This window comes from Pelodiscus sinensis, chromosome 27, assembly GCF_052426305.1.
Source record: "Pelodiscus sinensis isolate ZL-2025 chromosome 27, ASM5242630v1, whole genome shotgun sequence".
NCBI lineage: Eukaryota > Metazoa > Chordata > Testudines > Trionychidae > Pelodiscus > Pelodiscus sinensis.
This window is the reverse complement of record NC_143078.1, coordinates 3,791,559-3,813,815: the sequence shown is the minus strand read 5'-3', so window position 1 is coordinate 3,813,815 and position 22,257 is coordinate 3,791,559. Positions and strand designations below refer to the sequence as shown.

At 45.1% G+C, this 22,257-nt stretch overlaps 1 protein-coding gene across 3 annotated transcripts; it reads right to left on the bottom strand.

The window, feature by feature from the left end:
• Window positions 1–5,049: 5,049 nt before the first annotated feature.
• IRF6 (interferon regulatory factor 6) lies at window positions 5,050–20,470 on the bottom strand. Of its 3 annotated transcripts, XM_075910049.2 has the most exons (9): window positions 20,398–20,470; window positions 16,814–16,864; window positions 14,931–15,107; window positions 12,977–13,181; window positions 11,048–11,170; window positions 8,561–8,707; window positions 7,920–8,312; window positions 6,422–6,540; window positions 5,050–5,679 (listed from the first exon to the last, which is right to left on the bottom strand). In XM_075910049.2, exons 3-9 carry the CDS (start codon window positions 15,102–15,104, stop codon window positions 5,458–5,460), a joined length of 1,383 nt encoding a protein of 460 aa, XP_075766164.1. In that variant the 5' UTR covers window positions 15,105–15,107; window positions 16,814–16,864; window positions 20,398–20,470; the 3' UTR covers window positions 5,050–5,457. The 3 variants fall into 3 exon arrangements, with proteins under 3 accessions (XP_075766164.1, XP_075766162.1, XP_025038231.2); XM_075910047.2 differs by lacking the exons at window positions 16,814–16,864; window positions 20,398–20,470 and adding an exon at window positions 15,242–16,119; XM_025182446.3 differs by lacking the exons at window positions 16,814–16,864; window positions 20,398–20,470 and adding an exon at window positions 15,301–16,118.
• Between the last annotated feature and the right edge of the window lie 1,787 nt (window positions 20,471–22,257).

The window sequence follows — 22,257 nt, the reverse complement described above, 5'->3', positions numbered from 1 at the left end:
AAAGATGGCCCGGGTAGAAGGTCGATTGGCGTGTGCATGGACTAGGGCAAGTCGGGGGTGCCACGCAGCTCATCTCCCCACCGGGTATTTCTCGCTGCCTGCGCAATTTGCAGAGCTGCTTTGCTGCCCCAGCCACGCCACCTGCAGCCCAGGCTGAACCGCTCTAGTCCAGCCACGTCCGTGGTCCAGCATGATTTGAGTGAGCTGAATGTCCACCGTGGCACAGGTGTGGCCAAGTTTCCCCGGTCCCCTAAAGTTTGCTTACAGCCACCCGTCCTGGCTCCCAGGGTTGTGCGCTGTTCTTGAGCTCTAACCTACCCCTCCCTGTTTTCTAAGAGCCCAGAAAACAGTGGCAGTGCTACTAGGGTTGCCAGTTTCAACAAAAATACCGGACACACTTGACATGACATCGGATTTAGCAAATACCCAACACTTCTATTTTCTCAGTTTGTTTCCCGAACAGAAAGCTCAAATACTGGACTGTCCGTTCAAAACAGGACACCTGGCAAACCTAAGTGCTGCTTGCAAATTCTCTGGCTCAGCCCTAGTGCCGGACTAGAGAGGTTGAGCCTTACTACAGAAATACAAGGCAAGCACAGGCGGCTGGGAGACTCACCCACGCAGCTGCTCTAGAAAGAGGTGACCACAAGCCCCAGTGAGCTTGAGGCAAGAATGGGTTTGAGGCCCATCTCGGTGCAGCCCCCACCCCTCCTGCCTCCAGATGAGCTCCTTGCTGTTGAGGGGAGGATGTGAGAGCCCAGGGAACGGGGCTAAAAACCCAGCAGCGCTGCCAAGAGACTATCCAAGCTCCTAAGAGCCTGAGCCACAGCCACAATCTTGTCTCCAGAGATAGGATGAGCACCCAGCCCCGTATCTGCCATTGCCACCCTTTAGGGGAACCAGAGGAGGTCCCTCTGCCACTGCATGCACCCTATAATTTGTGGACCCTGGTGTGACTTGTGCTATTGTAGGCATACTACTGTAGCAGGGCTTTAAAAAAGGCTTCCCCATTACATCACCCCACTTTCCTCTGTGGCAGCCTGCAGTCTGGTAAACTAAGAGGGCAAACTTTCTCCACACCCGCTGAGCTCCCTTTCTTCTATGCTCATGAAGCCTAAGTCTGGTCAGCCCCCCTCATCCCCTTTTTAGGAGAACAAAAGACTTACTCTAGCACAGGAGGGTGAGGATCGGTAACCCTCAAAACATGCACCAATTCAGATTTTTATCCAGACATGTTCTAAAAACCCTGAAGACCTGACAACAGCCTGAGGTGGGGGGTACATAGAATAGGTAAACCCACAAGCACTTCAGAAATGTTAAGAGTTAAACCCTTGTAAACATCGCCATGGCAGTGTTATTTTGGAAAAAAGGAGAGGGGCAACTCAAAAGACAAATTAAATGCATTTCCAAACTTCAAATCATTTGGCGTTCGTGTACTTGGTTCGTGCTTTGCCCATCTATTACTGATAAGCACAATTCATTTAAGGAAGTTATGCTCCATGACCTTTGAATGCCAGTTCATACACAAAGAGAGATAATGCTGTTTTGCCTCTAGGCACTGTGTGTTCAGGAAGCAGCCCACGGTTTTTATTGTGTTTAAATACACCAGCTTTCTTGGGTTACAGTAAACCAGGAGGCTAGTACTACTCATAGACTCATAGACTTTAAGGTCAGAAGGGACCATTATGATCATCTAGTCTGACCCCCTGCACAGTGCAGGCCACAGAATCTCGCCCACCCCTCTTAGAATAATCCTCTCACCTATGTCTCAGATATTGAAGCCTTCAAATACTTTGAAGGCCCCAACATGCAGAGAGTCCTTCAGCTGTGATCTGTGCCCAATGCTACAGAGGAAGGCGAAAAACCTCCAGGGCCTCTGCCAATCTACCCTGGAGGAAAATTCCTTCCTGACCCCAAATATGGCGATCAGCTAAACCCTGAGCATGTGGGCAAGACTCACCAGCCAGACACCCAGAAAGTTCTCTATAGCAACTCCTATCATTCCTCCATCGACCTATTTCCAACTGGTAATGAATGGTCAATTAGTTACCAAGATCATGTTATTTCATCCAACCATCCCCTTATCATAGAATCAAAGAACTGGAAGAGACCTCAGAAGGTCGTCAAGTCCAGCCCTCCGCTCTAGGCAGGACCAATCCCATCTAAATCAACCCGGCCAGGACTTTGTCAAGCCGAGACTTAAACACCTCTAGGGATGGAGACTCCACTACTTCCCTAGGTAACCCATTCCAATACTACCACAATACATTTTAGTAGACTCAAGTGTTGACACTGCCATGAGTTCGTTTATCCATGATTATGGTAGAGCAGGATCAGCGCAGTAAAGGTCTGTGCACATTTGTTATTTTGCCATAGTTCACATCCTCTGTTAGGACACCTAACACCTCATTTCTGCTGTGATAGGAAAAATAGCATGTCGCTTTGTTTTACACCATCGTTATATGATTTGCTTCTATTGCTGACTGCTTTCTGAATATTAGTTTAATTTTAAGTCAACTGACAAAGGCACCTCTTGCTTTATGAATTCAAATAAGCATGCTCACAGCGGGCCTAGTTCAAATGGGGAGCTGTAGCCCAGGCTGCTGGCAGCCACACACAGGGCACAGGGCTACAGCACTGCTCTCCCAGTAGCACCAAGAACTCCTAGGCCAGCAACACCACCCCCACTGGTATCCGCAGTCCTCTCTTCTCCCACAAGCTGGGCACCCGGCTAGGTGGGAGGCTGCTGCCATGTGCAGCCCGCAGCTTTGGGACATGCCTCAGGTTGAATGCGCTGCTCAGGCAGGCAGAGCCAAAAATAAAGTGCAGGGTCATGTGTGGGGGGAACCCACTGCACACACCTTATGCCGGTCCTGAGCACTCTGCTTGTCTCTGTTCATAAGTAAGGGAAAAGGCTAAGCTCTATCGGAGTGGGTCATTTTTGACTCAACAGATTCTCTCCACACATCGAGCAAGGCAAAGCTGTTGAGTTAAGAGATGTATAGTCAACTGTTCAACATCTGTAAAGGCATGCAGAAGCAAGGCGACATGAAGTTACAGGGAACTGCCTGTCCCCAAATCTATTTTCTATCAGAAAACAGAACTTGCATGATCTTTCCCTTCTTTTCTGGTTATCCGTTTGTATTAGGTAACTTAATGCCTTAGCTATTTGGTAACAATCTCTCTGAAATAGCTTCTGTGGTTAAATTTCATGTATTTCATAATCACTAAAGCATGCATCTCAATGCCCCCCCCCCCCCCCCCAGCATCTTACCATCATTCTCTGCTTTAAAAGGGAGAGAAGTGAACTAAGCATGTTTAAAAGGGGAAGACATCAAATACACGTAAATAGACATAAAGCATTTACAAGTTTGACACTATTAACTCCGGCTTGAGAAAAGATTAACTGGTTAATGCACTACAAAGGCAATTTTCCCCACCTTTGATATTCACATTTCCACATCAAATGCTATGAATGGGACACATCCAGCCTGACTTATTTAGCTTCATTAAACACTGGTCCCACAATTGACAGGTAACTGTAGTTGATGTTATAAATACCCCAGATTCTATAATTTCCACTCCAACTTATTTGATGAAGTGGGTTTTACCCACAAAAGCTCATAATCTAATGTATTTTGGTTAGTCTCTAAGGTTCTACAGGATCGCTCATAGTTTTTAAATTCACAGACTAACACAGTTACCCCTAGGAGATAAAATACACTCAGATAGAAAGCTGGACAATTGCCCTTTGTTAAAAAGTGCAGTACAACAATGTCATATTCATCTCCTAGGAAACATATGTACACAAATACATTGTACATTAAATATGAAAACTCTTAATTTTTAGCTTCACAATAGGTATTTCTTTCCTATTTCTCTCCTTTTAAAATTCAACTTTACCAAGTTAAAACCTAGTTAGAAAGGAACAATTTTACATTCAGCATTTCTGGTTTGTGAATGCTATATTCCTGCAATTGAGTGGCACTTGCTACTAGAAAATGAAACGAGCTCATGGTTAGCATTTTTGGGACCATTAAGGTATGTGGCAGTGCTATGTGTATTTCCCTGACAAAGCCCATGATTACATTACACCAATACTCAGACAAGCAAGAATTTGGTTCCTAAGGCCAGGTCTACAATGGCAGAGTAAATTGATGCAAAATACTCAACTCCAGCTATGTGAATTGCGTAGCTGGAGTCGACATACCCTGCACCGATTTTCTGGCATGGTCCCACAATGAGAGGTCGACGGGAAAAATGGTCCTGTCAGCTTCTTTCACTCCTTGTGACAGTGAGGAGTACCGGCACAGACAGAAGCATCCTCAGCATTCACTTTGGCAGGTCTTTACTAGACCCACTGAATCAAACCCCGGAGGATCGATTGCCAGAGCATCAACCTTCCAGCAAGTGAAGACATGTGCTCTTGGAAAACCAGATGCATAATGTAATGATCAAGCATGCAAAACTCTTACCTAAAAGATACTTCACTAAAGGGAGATTCAGGAATATTTAAAGCAGCACAACTGCAGTCAGGAAACAAAATAGGCAACTAAATTTAAGTTACACCTATTAGTCTCTTTTCTCCTATTTACATGCGAGGCCATTTGTACCAAAATATAGGTAGCTGGGTTTGTGACGACTGGAAAAACCACATAATAATTACCTGCCATGCCTAAAGGTTAGGGACTCATGTAAACATTTACGTTTAATGCTGAGAAGTTGATGGTCATGGTACATGTAGACACCAATAACATAGGGAAACATTTGACACTGGAGGCTACATTTTGGCAGCTAGATAAGGACCTCCATGGTAGCATTCTCTGAACTGAAGTTACAGGATCAGACATGTAGGGCTAAAAAGGGACCTTGAGAAGTCAACAAGTCCAGTCCCTTGTTCTAAAGTCTGTAAAGTTAAAACCTTCATCTTGAACAATACACACTTACTAGTGAAGTTATTAGGTATCAATATAAAACATGACAGTATATGAAGCACCAACTAATAGATTTCTGCTACAGAAAATTCAAAACGACTATTTCAAATCTTGGCCTGTTATTTCTCAAAGAAATTTTAATGGCGAATAAAAAGCATATTGATAGTTGATCATTAAAAACACTTCTTTACATTGATGGACTAGTTTATACACAAGACTGTATGCATTAGCTATTTAAAAATATTTAAGATGTTCAAAACTGTAATTTTATACATATTAGATTGCTTAAGCAAACTAGCTGGCGATAAAAAGTGTAGAGTAACTAAAGGTTCTGCTTCAAAGCCTTTCATTTTAGACTCTCAAAAAAAGTGAATTTCATAAACTGTTGAGTTTTACCATCTGTATACAGGATTTACACAGGTTTTATTTATAAATGGCAAGGCACTATTCAAAAATATCCTTTCTTATGTACATAGAAGAAACCAGAGAGTGGAGCAGAGTTAAGTCACACACCAAAAATACATCATTGTGCTGGGAGCGGCTGAGCAATATGCATAGCTGGTGCATGCACCGGCCAGCCCTCCTGGTGATTCTGCAGGAGGCGGTACAGCTGTTTCAGGTGGGCGACGATGTTGTCTTTAATGTCGGGGGTGGAGATCTGAAGCCGCACGCTGCCGCTGTCGAAGGAGCGTGTGAAGTCCCCGGAAAACATTTCATAAATCATCCGCGCGACAACTGGAATGACCTGTTGAAAAGAGAGCACGGCTATTTTAGTCTAGCGAGGATGACGTAGTAAGGCTCCAAAATACTCAGGTTTACCAAGGCACTTGAGTAGTGGTAGACTCTTTATCCATAGAATAGGGATGTTAAAAGTTGATTAAATAAGGAACCGTGTAACAGTTGAAATTTTCAGTGGTTACATGCAACACGCTCTGCACTATAACGCTTAAATAAGCTTTATACTGCAGAGCCTGCAGCGAAGCCTCCCTAGGAATAGGGCCACCGGGCCCTGCTGGCCCAGCTCCCGGGGAGGTGGCTTCCCTGCCCTGCTGCAGAAAAGCCACCCCCCAAAAGCCAGCTGAGTTTAACCATCACCATTAACTGATAAGCATCAGCTTATTGGTTACACCATTAGTCAGTTACATGCCAACACCCCTACCATAGAAAAACTTAAACTAATAGTCTTGCAGCACCTTAAAGACTAACAAAATGCATAGCTGGTATCATGAGCTTTTGTGGGCACGACACACTTCTTCCGAAGTTTCCCTGTCACCCAGCCTGCAGTTTACACCGAAACATCCCATGTCCCTGTAAGTGGTTTCCATTTTACTTTAAAAGCCAAACAAATCCTCCAACTTGCAGTTCTGGTTTCTTCTCTCATGAAGTCTCACACATGGATATGGAGAAAAATCTATTAAGGAAATCTGTATTTGATTCAGCCTATTGTTCTCACAGGGGTTTGTTCTGAAAAGTCACAGCGTCCTTACCTGAACCACAATCAGCTTTCTCTCTCTAGGTTTCCCATCAGGCCATTCTTCTCCAAAACAGAAGTAGATCTCATAAGGTGGCTGTTTTTCTACTTGTCCCTTCTGATGGGCAATCAGCTCTAAGGAAAGAAGGAGTGGGATAACATCCAAAGGTTTTATGTTGCTAGTGGTCAGAGCGTCCTGCCATCTCAGTACAAGTGCTTACAACACATCCTGGTCAGAACCTCCACTTCTATAGCAGAGGGGAAATGTTTTCCCTTCCACCCTCACTGCTCAGAACTTCTTTTGCTCTCCTGGATAGAATCGTAGAACTGGAAGGGACCTCGAGGGTCATCAAGTCCAGTCCCCTGCCTTCACGGCAGGACTCAGTATCATCTAGACCAGGGGTCTCCAAACTACGGCCCGGGGGCCGGATGCAGCCTGCGAGGCCCTCTCATCCGGCCCGTGGAGACCTTTTTGGATTCAAAGGCAGAAGAAGTGAGATTGTTTCAAAACCCATTTGAAGCAGATGTGGCCAGTTGCCCAGATGAACTGCAGCTGGAAGTCATTGAGTTGCAAGCAAATGACCTCCTTAGGGACAAGTTCAAAATAGGACTGGTGGGTTTTTACCAGTTTTTGCCCAAGGAAGACTTTCCTAATGTCAAAACTTTTGCATCAAGGTACCTTTCAATCTTTGGAACAACATACCTGTGTGAACAAACATTTTCAAGAATGAAATACGTGAAGAACAATTTGAGAACAAACTTGTCCGATGATAATCTCAGGTCACTGTTGATGTTAGGGACAACAAATCTAAAGCCAGAAATGTCTGCTATTTTGGCATCCAGGAAACAATTTCACCATTCACACTAATACAGGTGTTCATGTGTAGTGTATCAATGTGTTATTAAATAATAACTGAATAAAATAATATTAAATAAATAATTAAAAACAACATCCATGTTTTGATTGTTTTTTATTTGGACCTCAAATGTGTAGTCGGCCCCCGAACTGCTGTTTGATAGTTAATGCGGCCCTCGGGCTGAAAAGTTTGGAGACCCTTGATCTAGACCATCCCTGATAGATGTCTATCTAACCTGCACTTAAATATCTCCAGAGATGGGGATTCCACAACCTCCCTAGGCAACTTATTCCAGTGTTTAACCAACCTGACAATTAGGAAGTTTTTCCTAATGTCCAACCCTAAGGTTCTCCAGGAATTACACTGGCTGCCAATACTGCTCGATGAATGAAACAGTTTGTTTAGCAGTAGATGATACCTGTTTCCTTTTTCCTCCTCACCCTAAGCCTAATCCAAAGGCCATTCAAATCAGTGGAAAGGCTCCTGTTTACTTCAGCGGCCAGTGACTGGGGACTCGCATGTACTCAGGCTGTCAAAATGAGGATTAAGGCTATGAAGATCGACCTGCAGGCTGAATTTTCCAGCCTGAGCTGGAGTAAGGCTGTCGACCGAAAGGCCAGTACTCAGGATTATTGCCAAGCATTTCAGGTTACTTACCACTTAGAAACGTTTCCAGGCAGAAGAGTTTGACTTTCTTTTGCCTCTCAATCAAGTTTGGTGCAATGGAGGAAGGGGCGCATGGCCCAGACCAGTACACCTTGCACTGGCAGAGCCGAATGGCATAAATGGCATGGCCGCTGACCTCCAGAATCAGTCCCCTGTCCATAACATCTAGTAGCCGACTTGTGAAGATCTTCTGCTTTTCGTTGGTGATTTGGTCTGTCCCGGGAAACTTGACTTGCTCCAAACTAATAGGTCCGAACAGCTCCTCTTGGTCTGGCATAGGGCCCAGTTCTCCGTAGAAGAGTCTGCATCCCTGGGGGTTGCTGACGGTCGTCGTCTGGCCAATCTCTTTTCCTCGGTACTCAAACTTGATTTCTAGATCGGTCACTAAGAGATAAATAGTTAGGATGACTGTTCCAATTCAGCAAAGACTCTGGCATGCACCAGCTAAGACAGGACAGAAATTACGGCAAGGATAACATTTCAATTTACATTAGAGCTAACAAGGTATATTCTAAATATGTACAGTTGTCTAGGTGCAGAAGTGGAAGACGTCAAAATGCAGTAATGGTACAGTAATAGAGACTGTTTCAGCCAAGGGGGCAGATGCACTAGAAGTCCACAGATACACTTACTAGGAAGAGAGCTAATCCAAAGCTCAGGAGAGCTGAAGAAGTCATGCTGCAGAGCAGACGGAGGCATCTCCATGTCTAGAGGTTCATTCTTTGGCCACACTGCTTCAGGGCTGCAGTTTCCCACGCTGGCTGGCCCCATGGGGGAATCTACACAAAAGAATCACGTTGAAAACAAGTGTATTTAAAAACGGTGACAATTTGCATTCACCTGCAAAAATCTAGCACGACTTTTTTTTTTTTTTTTTTTAATATTTGACTTACATGCCTGGTCCATTAATACACATAGGCAGAGATTTCACTCCATTAATAAATTCATTAGATACAACATATTATAGGTGTTGTAATAATGCTTGTTCTAATATGGTAGTACCCTGTTAACAGAAAGACCCTATTACTATAGAATACTAGAACTGGAGGTCATCTAGTCCAGCCCTCACGGTAGGACCAAGGACCATTATAAAGCATCCCTGTTAGATGCTCTAGATCAGTGGTTCTCAAACATTTTGATTTTTGAACACACACACACACACACACACACACACACACACACACACACACACACACACACACAAGCAAAACCTGCTGAGCAAACCAAAAAAAAAACAACAAAAAAGAACTGACCAGGGCAGCAAAACTTGATGGGGGGAGGGGACTGGGCTGTCTTGTGCCCCTCCGGGAATTTCTTCACACCCCCTAGTTTGGGAACCCATGCTCTAGATCAGTGGTCTCCAACCTTTTTACACCCAAGATCACTTTTTAAATCTCAGAACAGGCAAAGATCTACCGCCCCACCCCTTCCCTGAAGCTCTGCCCCTTCCTCGAAGCCCCACCCTCTCTATTCTCCTCCTGTCCATCACTTGCTATCCCCAGCCCTTACTTACGCACTCTGATAAACAGTTTATTTTTAAATTATGCGATACATACAATTAAAATCACATGTTTATAGTTATGAAATAAATGGTCTGGTTTTTATTCATGATATTTAAATCTAAAATGAAGTATTTATAATTATACATTTTGTGGGGACAGAGTACTGCGGCTGGGGGCAGGGTGCTGGGAGGGCAGAGGACAGAGTGCCAGTGGGGACAGGGTTCTGCAGCAGGAGACAGTGCCAGTGGGGACAGAGTTCGGGGAGAGGGGTCAGGAGTGGGGACCGAGTTCTGTGGCTGGGGCCAGGGGAGTGGAGACAGCATTCTGTGACTCGGGAGTGGGGTGCCAGTGGAGGCAGAGAGTCCCCTGCATCTCCCTCCTCCCAGCATTCTCTCCCCCCCCCCCCGCCCGGGAAACCAGCGCACCTGCCCCGGGGCCAACCCTCCCTACCCCCGTGCAGGGAAGCCCCACGCATGCTTCCTGCCCAGGGGCTGACCCCCCCCTCCCCTGAAGGGAAGCCCCGCACGCGTGTGCCTGCCCCGGAGCCAACCCCCTCCCCCGCGCAGGGAAGCCCCACGTGTGCTTGTCCCCGTGTGCTTGGCATTGAGGTAAGTAGTGGGGCTTCTGGGGGGTGGGAGGGAAATGGGGGCGGGGCGGACAGGATGCCTCGCGAGCTACTGGTCGAGGCCTCGAGATCGACCAGTAGCTCGCGATCGACCTGTTGGTGACCACGGCTCTAGATAGATAATATTCCTGAAAAATGCCTGTAAAAAAGGCTAGCTGTTTTCATGAGATTTTTGTTCACATATTTACATGCCAAGGATCTGGAAACTTAACATCCTAAATAGTTTCAAAACAATTTAGTCCAGTAATGACTGCATTTTTATTAACATCTAGACCAAACTGTGGCACAGAATTAATGGAATGTGTAGTCAGTTTATCATAATGATAACTACAGAGGGACAGATGCATGAATAAGAACATCTGCTCTCATCCCCTTGCTCCCCGATAGTCTGTTAAGTGAAGAAGCTGCTGTAAGGCAAAACTGGTGCAGCTGTGTGTTCTTACAGCCGCTAATCACAGGACTAGTGGCACATGCACAATGAATTTCCTTACACTGCGCTTCTCCCCTGACTTTACCAGCATGCTTCCGCTGGACCTGACACAAATGCCTGCTGAATTCCTAGTTGATGACTTCAGGCACTGTCAGACCGCATGGTCCGAGACTGCCAAAAAGTGCCAATTAGAGCAGCAGTTGCATGCTGCCTATGCACTGAGAGCTGGGCTGAGCAATCACAAAGCATGTGGATTCAAACAGCTCTGAGATGGTAAACTTCAGGCAGATAGCACTGTATAAGCACTTAAAACTTAAAAAACAATGCATAGTCTAGCAGCACCTTAAAGAGTAACAAAACATGCCGATGGTATCATGAGCATTCGTGGGCACAACCCACTTCTTCAGATGACCGGAGTATTAGAAGTTCAGATCCAAAAATAAATAAGGAAAGAGGGGAGGAGGAAAAAATAGAGAAAAAAGAAGGGGGGGGAGAGAGAGAGAGAGAAGATGGTTCAAATAGTTACAAGAGGTGGATAGACATTGTATCCTGTTCCACTAACCATTAATATTAAGAAATGGAAAGGTGTCCTGTATGGGGACATGTTGAGATGGGTTGAGTTCCTCTTCCTCCTCCTCCTCAAGGTCATTATCTTTCTCATCCCATGGAGCAGACCCAGTGGAGCCTGTATGCAACCATACAGTATGGGGTTAGCAAGCAATACTCAACTTCATTAACTATGGGAAAAAGACATAGAACATCTGTTCCCTCTTCCACCGCAGCATGGGACAAACAGATGCGCTTGCTGAAGCACCAAGAGAACCATCTCTGTTACAAACTTAAGTCAAAGCTTAGTTTCAAGATAGGTGGCAAAATTCGTTACTGGTCAGACTCCACGGATGTGTTGAGTTTTGCCCAATGTGAATTTATGTTCTATCTTCAGTTCTATCCCCTTTACTTTGAACGTTGTTACAACTCAACACACACAGTGACGATGGCTGCCAATTCTTCATCTCTGGCCCATTTCCCTCTTCTTTCCAAACTGACATTTTTCATTGGTCAAAAGGGTCCTGCTCACAGCATTCTGACACCCACCCCGCCCTGCCCGAGAAGTCTTGGAACAATCCTCCACTGTGCTGCACTGACTGGTAAATACTGCAGATTACAAACTAGTTTTGTGGACCATCAGTTGTTAACTTGCATGCTTTACCAGTATCAGAAATGTCGGGGGCATGCGCGGGAATAAAACAAACTGAGCCTTTTGGAAGAGCACTTTCTATCATACCCCCCATCACCTCTCCAAGCAGCCCCAGGAGGTCTGTCTGTCTCTCTCTCACTCTCTCTCACACACACACACACACACACACACACACACACACACACACACCCCCCGAGTGGCTAAAGGAGTTCACTTTCTCATCCCACCCACCCAGATACCCCACACACACCCAGCCACTGTGGCCAGAGGAATTCTGTGCCCTCCCCCACTCTCACTCCGGTTATTGGGTGCGCCCCTGCTTCTCCCCTACCCCCTTACCTGGGTACAACCCTGAGAAGAGATAAACATGATTCGGATGCATAGTATGCATCAACCCATGTGTGCTGAAGAGGTAGGATGCAGGCTGAGAGGCACAACCAAGGACTGTGCAACATGCAAGATAGTATGAGGCACAGGTACTGCACAAAGCTCTGATCAGGCCCTCTCCATAAAGATATAGTGGAACTGGGAAACGTACAGAGAAGGGCGACAAAAACAAGTAGGGCCCTGGAACAACTTTCCTATCAGGGGAGATTAAAAGGATTGGAACTTTTCAGCTTAGAACAGAGACGATGAAGGGGAGCTACGACAGGTCTATAGAAGCCTGCATGGTGTGCAGAATGGGAATATGCAAGTGGGATTTACACCTGACACATCACACAAGAACCAGGTCACCTGAGTGAAATGAATAAGCAGCAGGTTTGAACACTATAATCAGGAAATATTTCTTCACACAACATGCAGCCAGCCTGTGGAACTTGGTGCCAGGGGACACTGTGAAGGCCAAAACTATGTTAGATAAGTTCATGGTCCTTAGCCAAGATGATCAGAGACTCCACCACATGACCTGGGTGTTCCTAAACCTCTGACTGCCAGAAGCTGGGACTGGACAACAGAGGATTTTTGCCCCCTTTCTGTCTATTCACTCTAGAGTACGTGGATCCAGTCACTTCATAAGACAGTATCCTGGGCAGGACAGACCAGTGGTCTAATCCAATGTGACCATTCCTATGTAAGGAGCTAAACTCACCCTAGGAGAATTTCTTTAATTTCAGCAAATGCCAGGGATGAACTTGGGTCTAAATCTGCTCATCTACTGAGTCATCAGGGACCTTCCACCCATCAGCAATGTTTGCAGCAGTAGATGAAGAGTCAATACATCAGTGGAACAAGACACTTATATTGGACTGATGCCTGCGTAGTAAACAGCACCACCCTTGCCCTTTTCCTCACCTGGATTAATGATTGATCCTTGGGATGGTGGGATATCACACACTTCATAAATTTTAATGGGGTTCATGGGCACCTCTTTCGTGCCATCATACATCAGGTTGAACTCCCGGCTTTTGTTCAGAGCGCATCGGAGCTGCGCTTTCCATTTTGCAGGGTCTGGATCATCAACTCCTTCCTGGTACTTCCCTGTTTCCACAGCCCAAGCCTGGGGGCAAAGTACACAGTGTTCATCTGAGTCCTGTTGTGATGCCAGTTTTTAATCATGCCAGGTTTCCAAGCAAATGCATTGTAAACACTGTTTTACAAGAAACCTAAGCTGCAACACTTCTTAAAGCCATTAGCAACTGAAGTGCCTTTATTCCCCTGGTTATCATCTTTCCCCCAAAACACAAGTCACAGATTTTTATGAGTGACTAATGATTTGAGTCCAACTTGAGACACCTCAAGGAAGTCTGATTTACATAACGCTGAGCACAAGTGCATTCTGAAAATCTCAGACAATGTTCTCACTAATCTTTTCCTTCCATGTGTGGAATAATTGTATGTGCATTGAGGCATGTGCACCACCCGTAGAAACAAAAACCGTAGTTGTGGGTGCTCTGCTAATCAGCTAGGTGGCACTTGAGTTGCTCCTGAGCGGCCGCACATGCGCCCAGCTTACTGTTCTCAAGTTGGATTCCCAAAAGTCATTAATCACTCTTGAAAATTGGGGCATAGTTGGTTAAGGAAGAACAAGCTGGTTCAAAGAGGGGGCAAAGCACTAGTCAAGATACTAGTTCTTTTAAACAGCCCTAAATGCTGCCTGTGTAGTGTAACATCCTGCTAGTCCTGTGATTCCACATGAGACTGCCTTGGGAGAATAAAGTTACCACAATGGGGGGACAAGAGAGGTTCACTTGAATGTGTTCACTCCAAGTTATGTAGCAATCCATTTCAGATCAAATTCTGCACAGAGGAAACATTAACCTAAATGGAAGTGTGCCATTAAATATTTAGAACAAGCTAGCCACTTCCCAGGCAAGGTGGTTAGTAGAGGGTACAAGCCTATTAAAAATCAACAGGAACTAGGAAATCATCTACAATAATGGAATTAGGCTGGTTGTTTGAAAAAGACCAATGAATATAGTGACACCTTTAACAAGTTTCTCTCACAGCAAAATTCCCAGTCAGGTGCATGCAACATGCCTTCTAGAGTCAAAAGAATTGAGTGCACTTAGGGTATGTCTAGACTGCAAGCTTCTTTCGAAAAAGCTTCATTCAAAAGAAGCTCAAAACCCAATCGAAAAAGCAGTTTGCTTTTTCGAAAGAGAGCATCCATGCAGACTGGACACTCTCTTGAAAGGAAGCCCTGATTGCTATTCACAGAATGGCCACCAGGGCACCTGTGCGTTTTTCTATTGCCTCTTCTTTCGAAAAATGTCCCTGTTCTGCGTCCACGTGCTGTTTTTTGAAAGAGCTCTTTCGAAAAAGGCATTATTCCTCATAATTTGAGGTTTCCCAATGTTGAAAAAAACCCTGTGTTTTTACGATTTCATTTCAAAAGAATACGATTGCAGTGTGGATGTAGGTGAAGTTTTTTTGAAAAAGCAATGTAGTTTAGACATACCCTTACATGGCAGAACATGACTACAAATCATTATTAGAATCACTGCTCAATAATCATTCCAAACAACTCTCAACATTGTTTCCAGCCTCGAGCTGTTGTTCATGTGATGGAATTCACAGAATCATAGCTAACCAAAAGGTGTGTTCACTTTGTTTAGGAAGTTAAGCACCAAAGCTTGTGTATTTCGTAGCAAGTTTCTGGCCTGATTTATCAAAGCTAGACAGTAAGAGAGTAAAGCATCAGAAAGGATTTGTTTTTAAACAGTTTGTGCAAACAAACAAGCAAACACGATTCAAATTGCTTAGAAATAGCTGGACAAGCAGTGGAACATCCCTCCCTCCCCCCTACCTTAAAGATGGTGTTCTCCTCTTCATGCTGAGGACTGTGTCGAGTTGCATGCTTCCAGGGGATCTGAAATCGCTTTGCTTCTCGATTAAGCCATACGAGGCCAGGATACATACCACTATCTACCTGGGCTACTAACCAGGGTTTCAAACGAACTCTGCGGGGATGTAAGGCCATTATCTATAGAAAAACAAAAACCAAACAGTAGGAAAGCAACCAAGAATTAGCTGAGTCTCTTATTCACAGCAGGGCCAGTAGACACCACGGGCCCCAGGACAAATGTGTGTGTGCGGGGGGAGGAGGAGATTCCGCACCCTTAGACAGTTGAGGGCAGTCAGCCTTGAGAGCCACCCAGACTGCAGCGCCCACTCACCAGCTTTCAGGGTCATGCAAAGGCAATGCTCCAGCAGCTAAGGGCTGGGGAGCTCCAGACTTCTCTGAATCTCTGGGCCTCAGAGCAACTACCACTTTTGCCCCTCCCACTCCCTACTTACTCACTAAAAAAAGTTAGCACAGTTTTTTTAAACTGAGCCACAGAAACTAAATCAGGAATCCACATGGGATGGCTTAATTAGTTGTGTCTCTTCTATATTTATTTGAAAGCATGTCTTAAATATGTGATAGCTATTAGGTTTACTCAGAGTATATTATACTAAAAAAGTTACTAATCTGTGACTAAAATAGACCTTAATTTTTTCAAACAGCTTGGGATAAATCATTATAAAAGCCAAAGTGTTCTACACTAGAAATTGGTGTGTGATTTGTGTTAATAATTGAACAAAGCGAAGGATAAACCCCAATCAGAAGGCTGTTTTTGATGCTACAAAGCTTCTTATGCAAGAGATAAGGGCAAAAACAAACAGTGAAAGAAGAGATATTAGAGAGTTTAAAAAACTCTTCAAATACTTCAGCTAATTGAACTACGCAATCAGATTATCCCACAATATTCTTTTTCTTCCTCTTCTCTCCTCCTACCCTCTCCCCCACCAAAAAGGATACAACAATTGTAAAATAGTGTTTTAAATGGGTCAGTTTTAGAGTGGAGGATAACAAATACAGTCATTTGCAGTTCAAATCTTTCAGGTATTTGTGAAAGACATTTATATACCTCATTCAATATGCCAAACTATAAACTAACCAGTACATTTGTAGTTTGGTTATACAAGAGCTTTCTAAGGAAATTAAACAAGAATAAACCTTTGCAATTCAAGGAACACTATTCCAATCTTTAGGTTTTGTGATGAAAAAATTATTAAACTTGTTAACAAATATACCTTCTTTTTTAAAAGTGTGTTGAAATTTAAATACTCATCTACTCTGTTTGCAACACAACATCGCAGTACTTTACCAGTGTATGAAAACCAGATGTGAAACAAAAAGTAAAAACCACCTAACCTGTATTACTACACTACTAACAGCTCAAAATTAAAGTAAATAACAAGACAAGGAGAAAAACAGTTAACACACATCACATGAAAAGTACATATAATCAAGATTTACATTCTATAAAAAAACTTAAGACATTTAGAATACAGAGAGCATTCTTCAGAAAACAGTTGTATTGCATATTCAGTTTCAGGCTCAAATTACTTGTACATGTTTATCATTTGCATCTTTGTGTAGTTCAAAGCTTTTCCTTATATCTTTTTATCTGGCCTGATTTTTAACATATAAAACCTTGATCCAAAAGGACTTAAGTGTTAGATGTTAGATCTTACAACAGAAATATATTTCTCCTAATCAAGAGAAGTTGTAAGATATATGATTCTCTCACAATCTACTGATGATTATTAATATAAAAGTTACAAAATATGATTTCAGCACAAGGCAAATGGCTCTAAAGAAACTACCATATGACTAAATATATCAATGTATTGTAGAAATACCTGCAAGTCCAATTCCAAGGCACGTGATACAAGTGATCAAAGAAAGTTAATCTGTAACCAGAACAGAGTTTGTTTTATTAAGTAGTGAAAATACTCCAATCCTGTTGCAAATTGCTATGTAATTTAGATGAAAAAAATAGATTAAAGATGCTTGTTTGAGACTTTAGATACACCATTGTTAATAAAATAACACCCACGCAGCATAAAATAATATCAACGGGAACTCAGCTATCCACCAAAAAAAGCTCCTTTCTGTTCCTTTATTGCTCTGGAAAACATACCCTCAGCTTTCTTCAGAAAACGTATCAAACTATAAGGTCACCACATTCCGTCTATTTCAGACTAAGGGCTTGTCAAGTTAGCGTGCAGCCAGCCATGTCGTCACCCTACAGCACACCAGATTGCTTCACACTAACATATCATGTGGCACACTTCCAAGACTTTCACTGCATTGTAACAGTGACCACATGGGACCTAAGTGCACTACAAGCAGGTTCGTGTTGTAGATTCACATCCTAGTTTACCGCACACTATTAAAACAAAGAGATTATGTTGGTGAAAAAGACAAAATGCAATCTAGTGAATTTTCCAAAAAAAAAAAAAAAGTAACATTACACATATGTTCACTCCTAGATCTACTCCCATCCACACACAAAACACCCCTTAACTCACCTGTGGTAGCGTGGTACTGCAACTTGAGTTAGAATTAGCCCATTAGAAGGTATAGCAACTCGGAAGCTTGGCTTAAGGTACGCAAATCCTTAAACCGACATACCTTAAACCAAGCTTGGCGCCATCTTCACAGCGGTAGGCTGACTAGAGCAAATGCTCTTGTTGGCTTCCCTTACTCCTCATGACTTTGAGTATTGGCAAGGATGAAGGCATGCTCAGCATTTGATTTATTGGGTCTTTACTAGACCCACTGAATCAAATGTGACAAGAATCATCTCCAGCACGGCAAGTGGAGATTTGGCCTGAGTTAGCACAACTCCACAAAATATTCCAACCACTCCATGTGGCTCAATTGTTATGCTCTCAGGTGAGTTAGGCTCAGGTGTAGATAACTCAAGTTAACTCTGCAGTGAATATGTAGCCCTAGCATCATTACAAGGACAGATCATTTTAAGATTTATAACACCATACTTAAGTTTTCCCACTCCTGAGCGATGTAGCTAGGACCATCTTACTGTAAAGGGTAGAAAAAGCTGCCATCCTAGGCTTTCCAATTTTGTTTGGATGTATTGCTAGAGGTTACATCAAGACATGCTCTTCAATTAAAGATTAATCTTTAATTCCAGGGAACTCGAGGACAGTCCTGGAGAGTTGGCTACCCTGACCCCAATGTACCAAGATGGCTTTCTGGACAGGCTATTGATGTTGTCCTCAGTTCGCACCATATTCCCCTGGTGCAATGTTTGGGTTGCAAATACCGAGCTGATCTGAACTACCTTTAAACAGAAGTGAAACTGACTCCCTTTTCATTGCCTACGCTAAGAGAGGCCACAATTACACAGCAAATCACTCAAAGGAAATTGGATTAACTGGGAACAGTCATTCCTACTCCAGGGTCTCATGGTCTTCCTCCCAGATTTTCCAAGTATATTAGAGGAATAAACTTCCCCGCAAGGGACAGCAAAGCACAGTAAGCTACATCACTGAAGTGCTGTCCTCTGAGCCACTGATTCACCATCATCACTCAGATCTTATCTACACTGGGAAATTTTGCAGCCGATTCCTACCATTGCTAACACTGTTACAGCTCCATTACCGCTAGCCAAATTGTGACGCCTAGAGCAGACAAGCTACTGGCTGCCACTAGTTTTATAAACACCAAACAGATACATATGGTCAGGAGAACAGTGCTTAAAATGCCAGTGGCCAAACACTGATGGAACATCATTTTCCAAATGTGGGCCAGTCTTCAGCAACAAGACACTAGATTAGGGGTGGGCTGCCTATGAGAATTCCCACATGGCTAAAGTCTTATCTACTTGGGGAAACTGAATCACCATACAGAGAAGTTCCAAGGCTGTCCATGGCCTACCTAATAAACCAGGGTTTCCCAACCTATGGGTCGGGACCCAAATATGGGTCACCATTACATTTCAAAAGGATCGCCACATGTCTCCCCAGGTGGCTCCGCCCCCTTTCCTCCCCCTCTTTTCGAAGTGCCTTTTGTCACCAAGTCTTCCTGAACTGTCAAAATGGGTCCCCATCTGGAAAAGGTTGATAGAAATGTAGCTGTGTTACTCTGGTGTAGTTGAAACAAAAAACAGGACTATGTAGCACTTTAAAGACTACTAAACCATCTTGTTAGTCTTTAAAGTGATACCCAGTCCTGTTTTTTGGAAAAGGTTGGGAATCTCTGGAATAGACTAAGACAAGAAGGGTCTCCTACACACAGTGGGTAAGTGACCTAAGGCTTTTTATAGTCTAGGGAAAATTGTGCTTTTAATGATCAACTTAACACTAGAATAGGTACAGGGTACCTTTACCTGTGTTAACTGAGTTAGAACCTAGCTATAACTTCTGGTGTAACAGCACCGGCCAAGTAAAACCAACCAACCAAACAAAAAGAAACCTGAACTCTTTCCAACAGGGCAAGACTGCTGCAGTCCCAAACCTAACCTCAAGGCAACTCCGCAACCTTCAACAACCACTTCTAAAATCAAGAGAGATCACATATACATAAGATGGACAACATCATTTTCATATTTAAGCTAAGGAAGTGAGAATACTGCTGCATCTTTAGCAGGACACAAACTTTTAACATTAGACAGCTAGGTGTATGGTAATGACGGAAATCTTTCGACTCATGTAAAAAAAACCTGACAGAGTTATTTTTTTTTGGCAACAGGCAAATCCATAAAAATAACCCAGCCAGGATGGTTCAGAACCATCCAGGTGGTAACCCTACTGCCAAGGCTATTGTTCAGCCTGCAAGAATCAGTCTAGACAAGTTCAAGCTGTCTGCACCCCTGCTCACAGGGGGTCTGAACCGGGTTAATCCAGCTCAGTTGAAAAAAACAAACACACCTTCTTTCTTTTCCCAGTCTGGACAAGGCTTAGCCTGGGTCATCTCCCAGGGCAGATGGTGGTAGGTGTAGGCCATAGGGTGGGGGTGGCGTGGGAAAGGGCAGTAGACTGAGGGTTGAAGGGACAGGCTGGAGGATGAAGGCTGGGAAGAAACACGGGGGCGGGGTTAGGGTATGGGACTGAGACGTGGGAAGGGACAGGCTGGGGGGGGGGGACACAGCAGCAGAGTGGGAAGGGAAAGAGCCTGAGAAGAAGGGGCTGTGGGGGGAGGCCAGTGGGTGTGGGAAGGGGACCAGGGCAGGGGTGGCAGGGGAGGAGCAGTAAGGGAGCACTGGGGCGGGGGTTGAAGTGGGAGGGCAGGCAGAAGCAGGCTAAGGGGGGTGAAGGCTGGGAGCGGGCAGGGGCAGCCGTAGGCACGGGAGGGTTTCAAGGGGGGGCGGGGGGGGGCGGGGGGGGGGGGCAGCCTTAGGCACCGGGGGGTTGAAGTGTGGGGGGGGCTGGGGGCAGAGCAAGGGAGTAGAAGGGGGGGGGGGCTCTCGCTCACTCACCGCGCAGCCGGCCCCGGCGCTGCCCCAGCTCCTGGCTCGGCCGCGGCCCCGCCCTTCGCCGCTTACCTCACCTGGCCAGGTGCGCCCGGCGCAGCCGCAGCGCCCGCCCCGCCCCCGCCGCTGGGGAGGGGCCGGCCGCGCTCCGGGATGGGGAGCAGTGAGCGCGGGGGGGGGGGGTCCGTGCGGGATGGGGGGACAGTGGGGGAGTTGGGGAGTAATGAGTCTGGAGGTGTCGGGGCGGGGGGGAGGGCAGTGGAGGGATCTGGGGTGTCGGGGGCAGTGGAGAGATTTGGGGGTGGGGGGGCTGGTGGGGGATGTTGGGGTGATGGGTCGGGAGAGGGTGTAGGGGGCAGTGGGAAATGGAAGGAGCAGTGGCAGGATTTTCCCTACACCCCCATGGGGGTGTATACCCCCTGAATTTCCCCAAGACCTCCCCCCAGTTCTGTGAACTATAGTGCCATTCAGCCCACCTACACCCTTGCCCTCTCACCCCTCATCGGCCCTGGCACCCCCTTGTACATTCTAACACCCCCCCCCCAATTTCAATTCCTGGGGCCGCTACTGAGCAGTGGGGGACATTCAGTGGCTCCGCTGTTGTAACCTTGCCCCACTGGGTACCAGTTCCACAGGAAGCTGGGGGTGCAGGTTTAAGGGCAGCCCACATAGGGTCTCTCCATGGATGCATTGGGTTGCTGGCTCTCTGGTGCTAAATTCAAGTGTGTTTTTTTGTTACCCCAGGAATAGGAATCTGGGCTCTGGCTTCTACTCCTTGCTTAGACTGGCTGGGAGTTTGAGCAGGTCACTCTCCCTCTTCAGTTTCTCTGCCTCTGAGACCGGGAACTCACTTTTCTAAAGGGATCACAGAAGCTCTTTGGCAGGGCCCTCTCTGCTCTGCTGGAAGTACATGCTTGTCTGCCCAGGAAAATTAAAGAAGTAAATATTCTTCAATAGCAGAATAACCCCCCGCCTCCGTCTGGACACTGTTATGGAATAAAAGTGACTTCACTCCAGTAGAATTACTTTGCTTCAGTCAACAATCCGTAATTAAGCTTTCACTTTTTCTGGGAGCCTGTAAGAACCAACACAGAGCTCCTGCATCACCCACAAAACTCTTAGTTAGCTAACATACCAGTTCAGAGCCATGTTCTGCATGGGCAACACCTGGGAAAATACAACACAGTGTCACAAGCTAGTAAGACCTGGAGTACAGTAGGTTTTTTCCTCTAAAATTCCGTAGTGAGAAAAGATGGTGGTGGCTGCTCACGTTTTAACCACTGTTGTCTAGGCCTGATCTGGACAAGATGAGAGGACATGGTGCTAAACCTGCACTAACTCAGCCTCTGCCCGTGAAGCTGAACAACTGGTAACACCAGTGTGGGAGATGATAGGAAAATAACCTGGAGTCCAGGCAGCCATTAAGGACATGACGTAAAACAATGGGACTGCACAAGTGTAACCAACGGGAGAATTGGCTTGTGCAGAATCTTTACAATGCTGCCCAATAGACAAGTTTGACTCCAGACCCTACGATGAGATGGCAGGGCTAGCAATTATGGAGGGGAAGCACATCCCCTCACTAATAAACAGCACATGTACAATTACTTAAAGTATTGCAAGTATGGCCAGAGGCTCCAGTCAGGGTGGGAGGTCCTATTGGGGAAGGTAAAAGACACAGATATGAAAACAAAGTCTTTATCCTGAATTGCAAATTATTAAGAATTATTCAGTCCTGTGATTCATAGAATCATAGAATACTACAACTGGAAGGGACCTCAAGAGGTCATCGAATCCAGTCCCCTGCCCTCATGGCAGGACCCAGAATTGTATAGACCATCCTTGATAGATGTCTATCTAACCTGC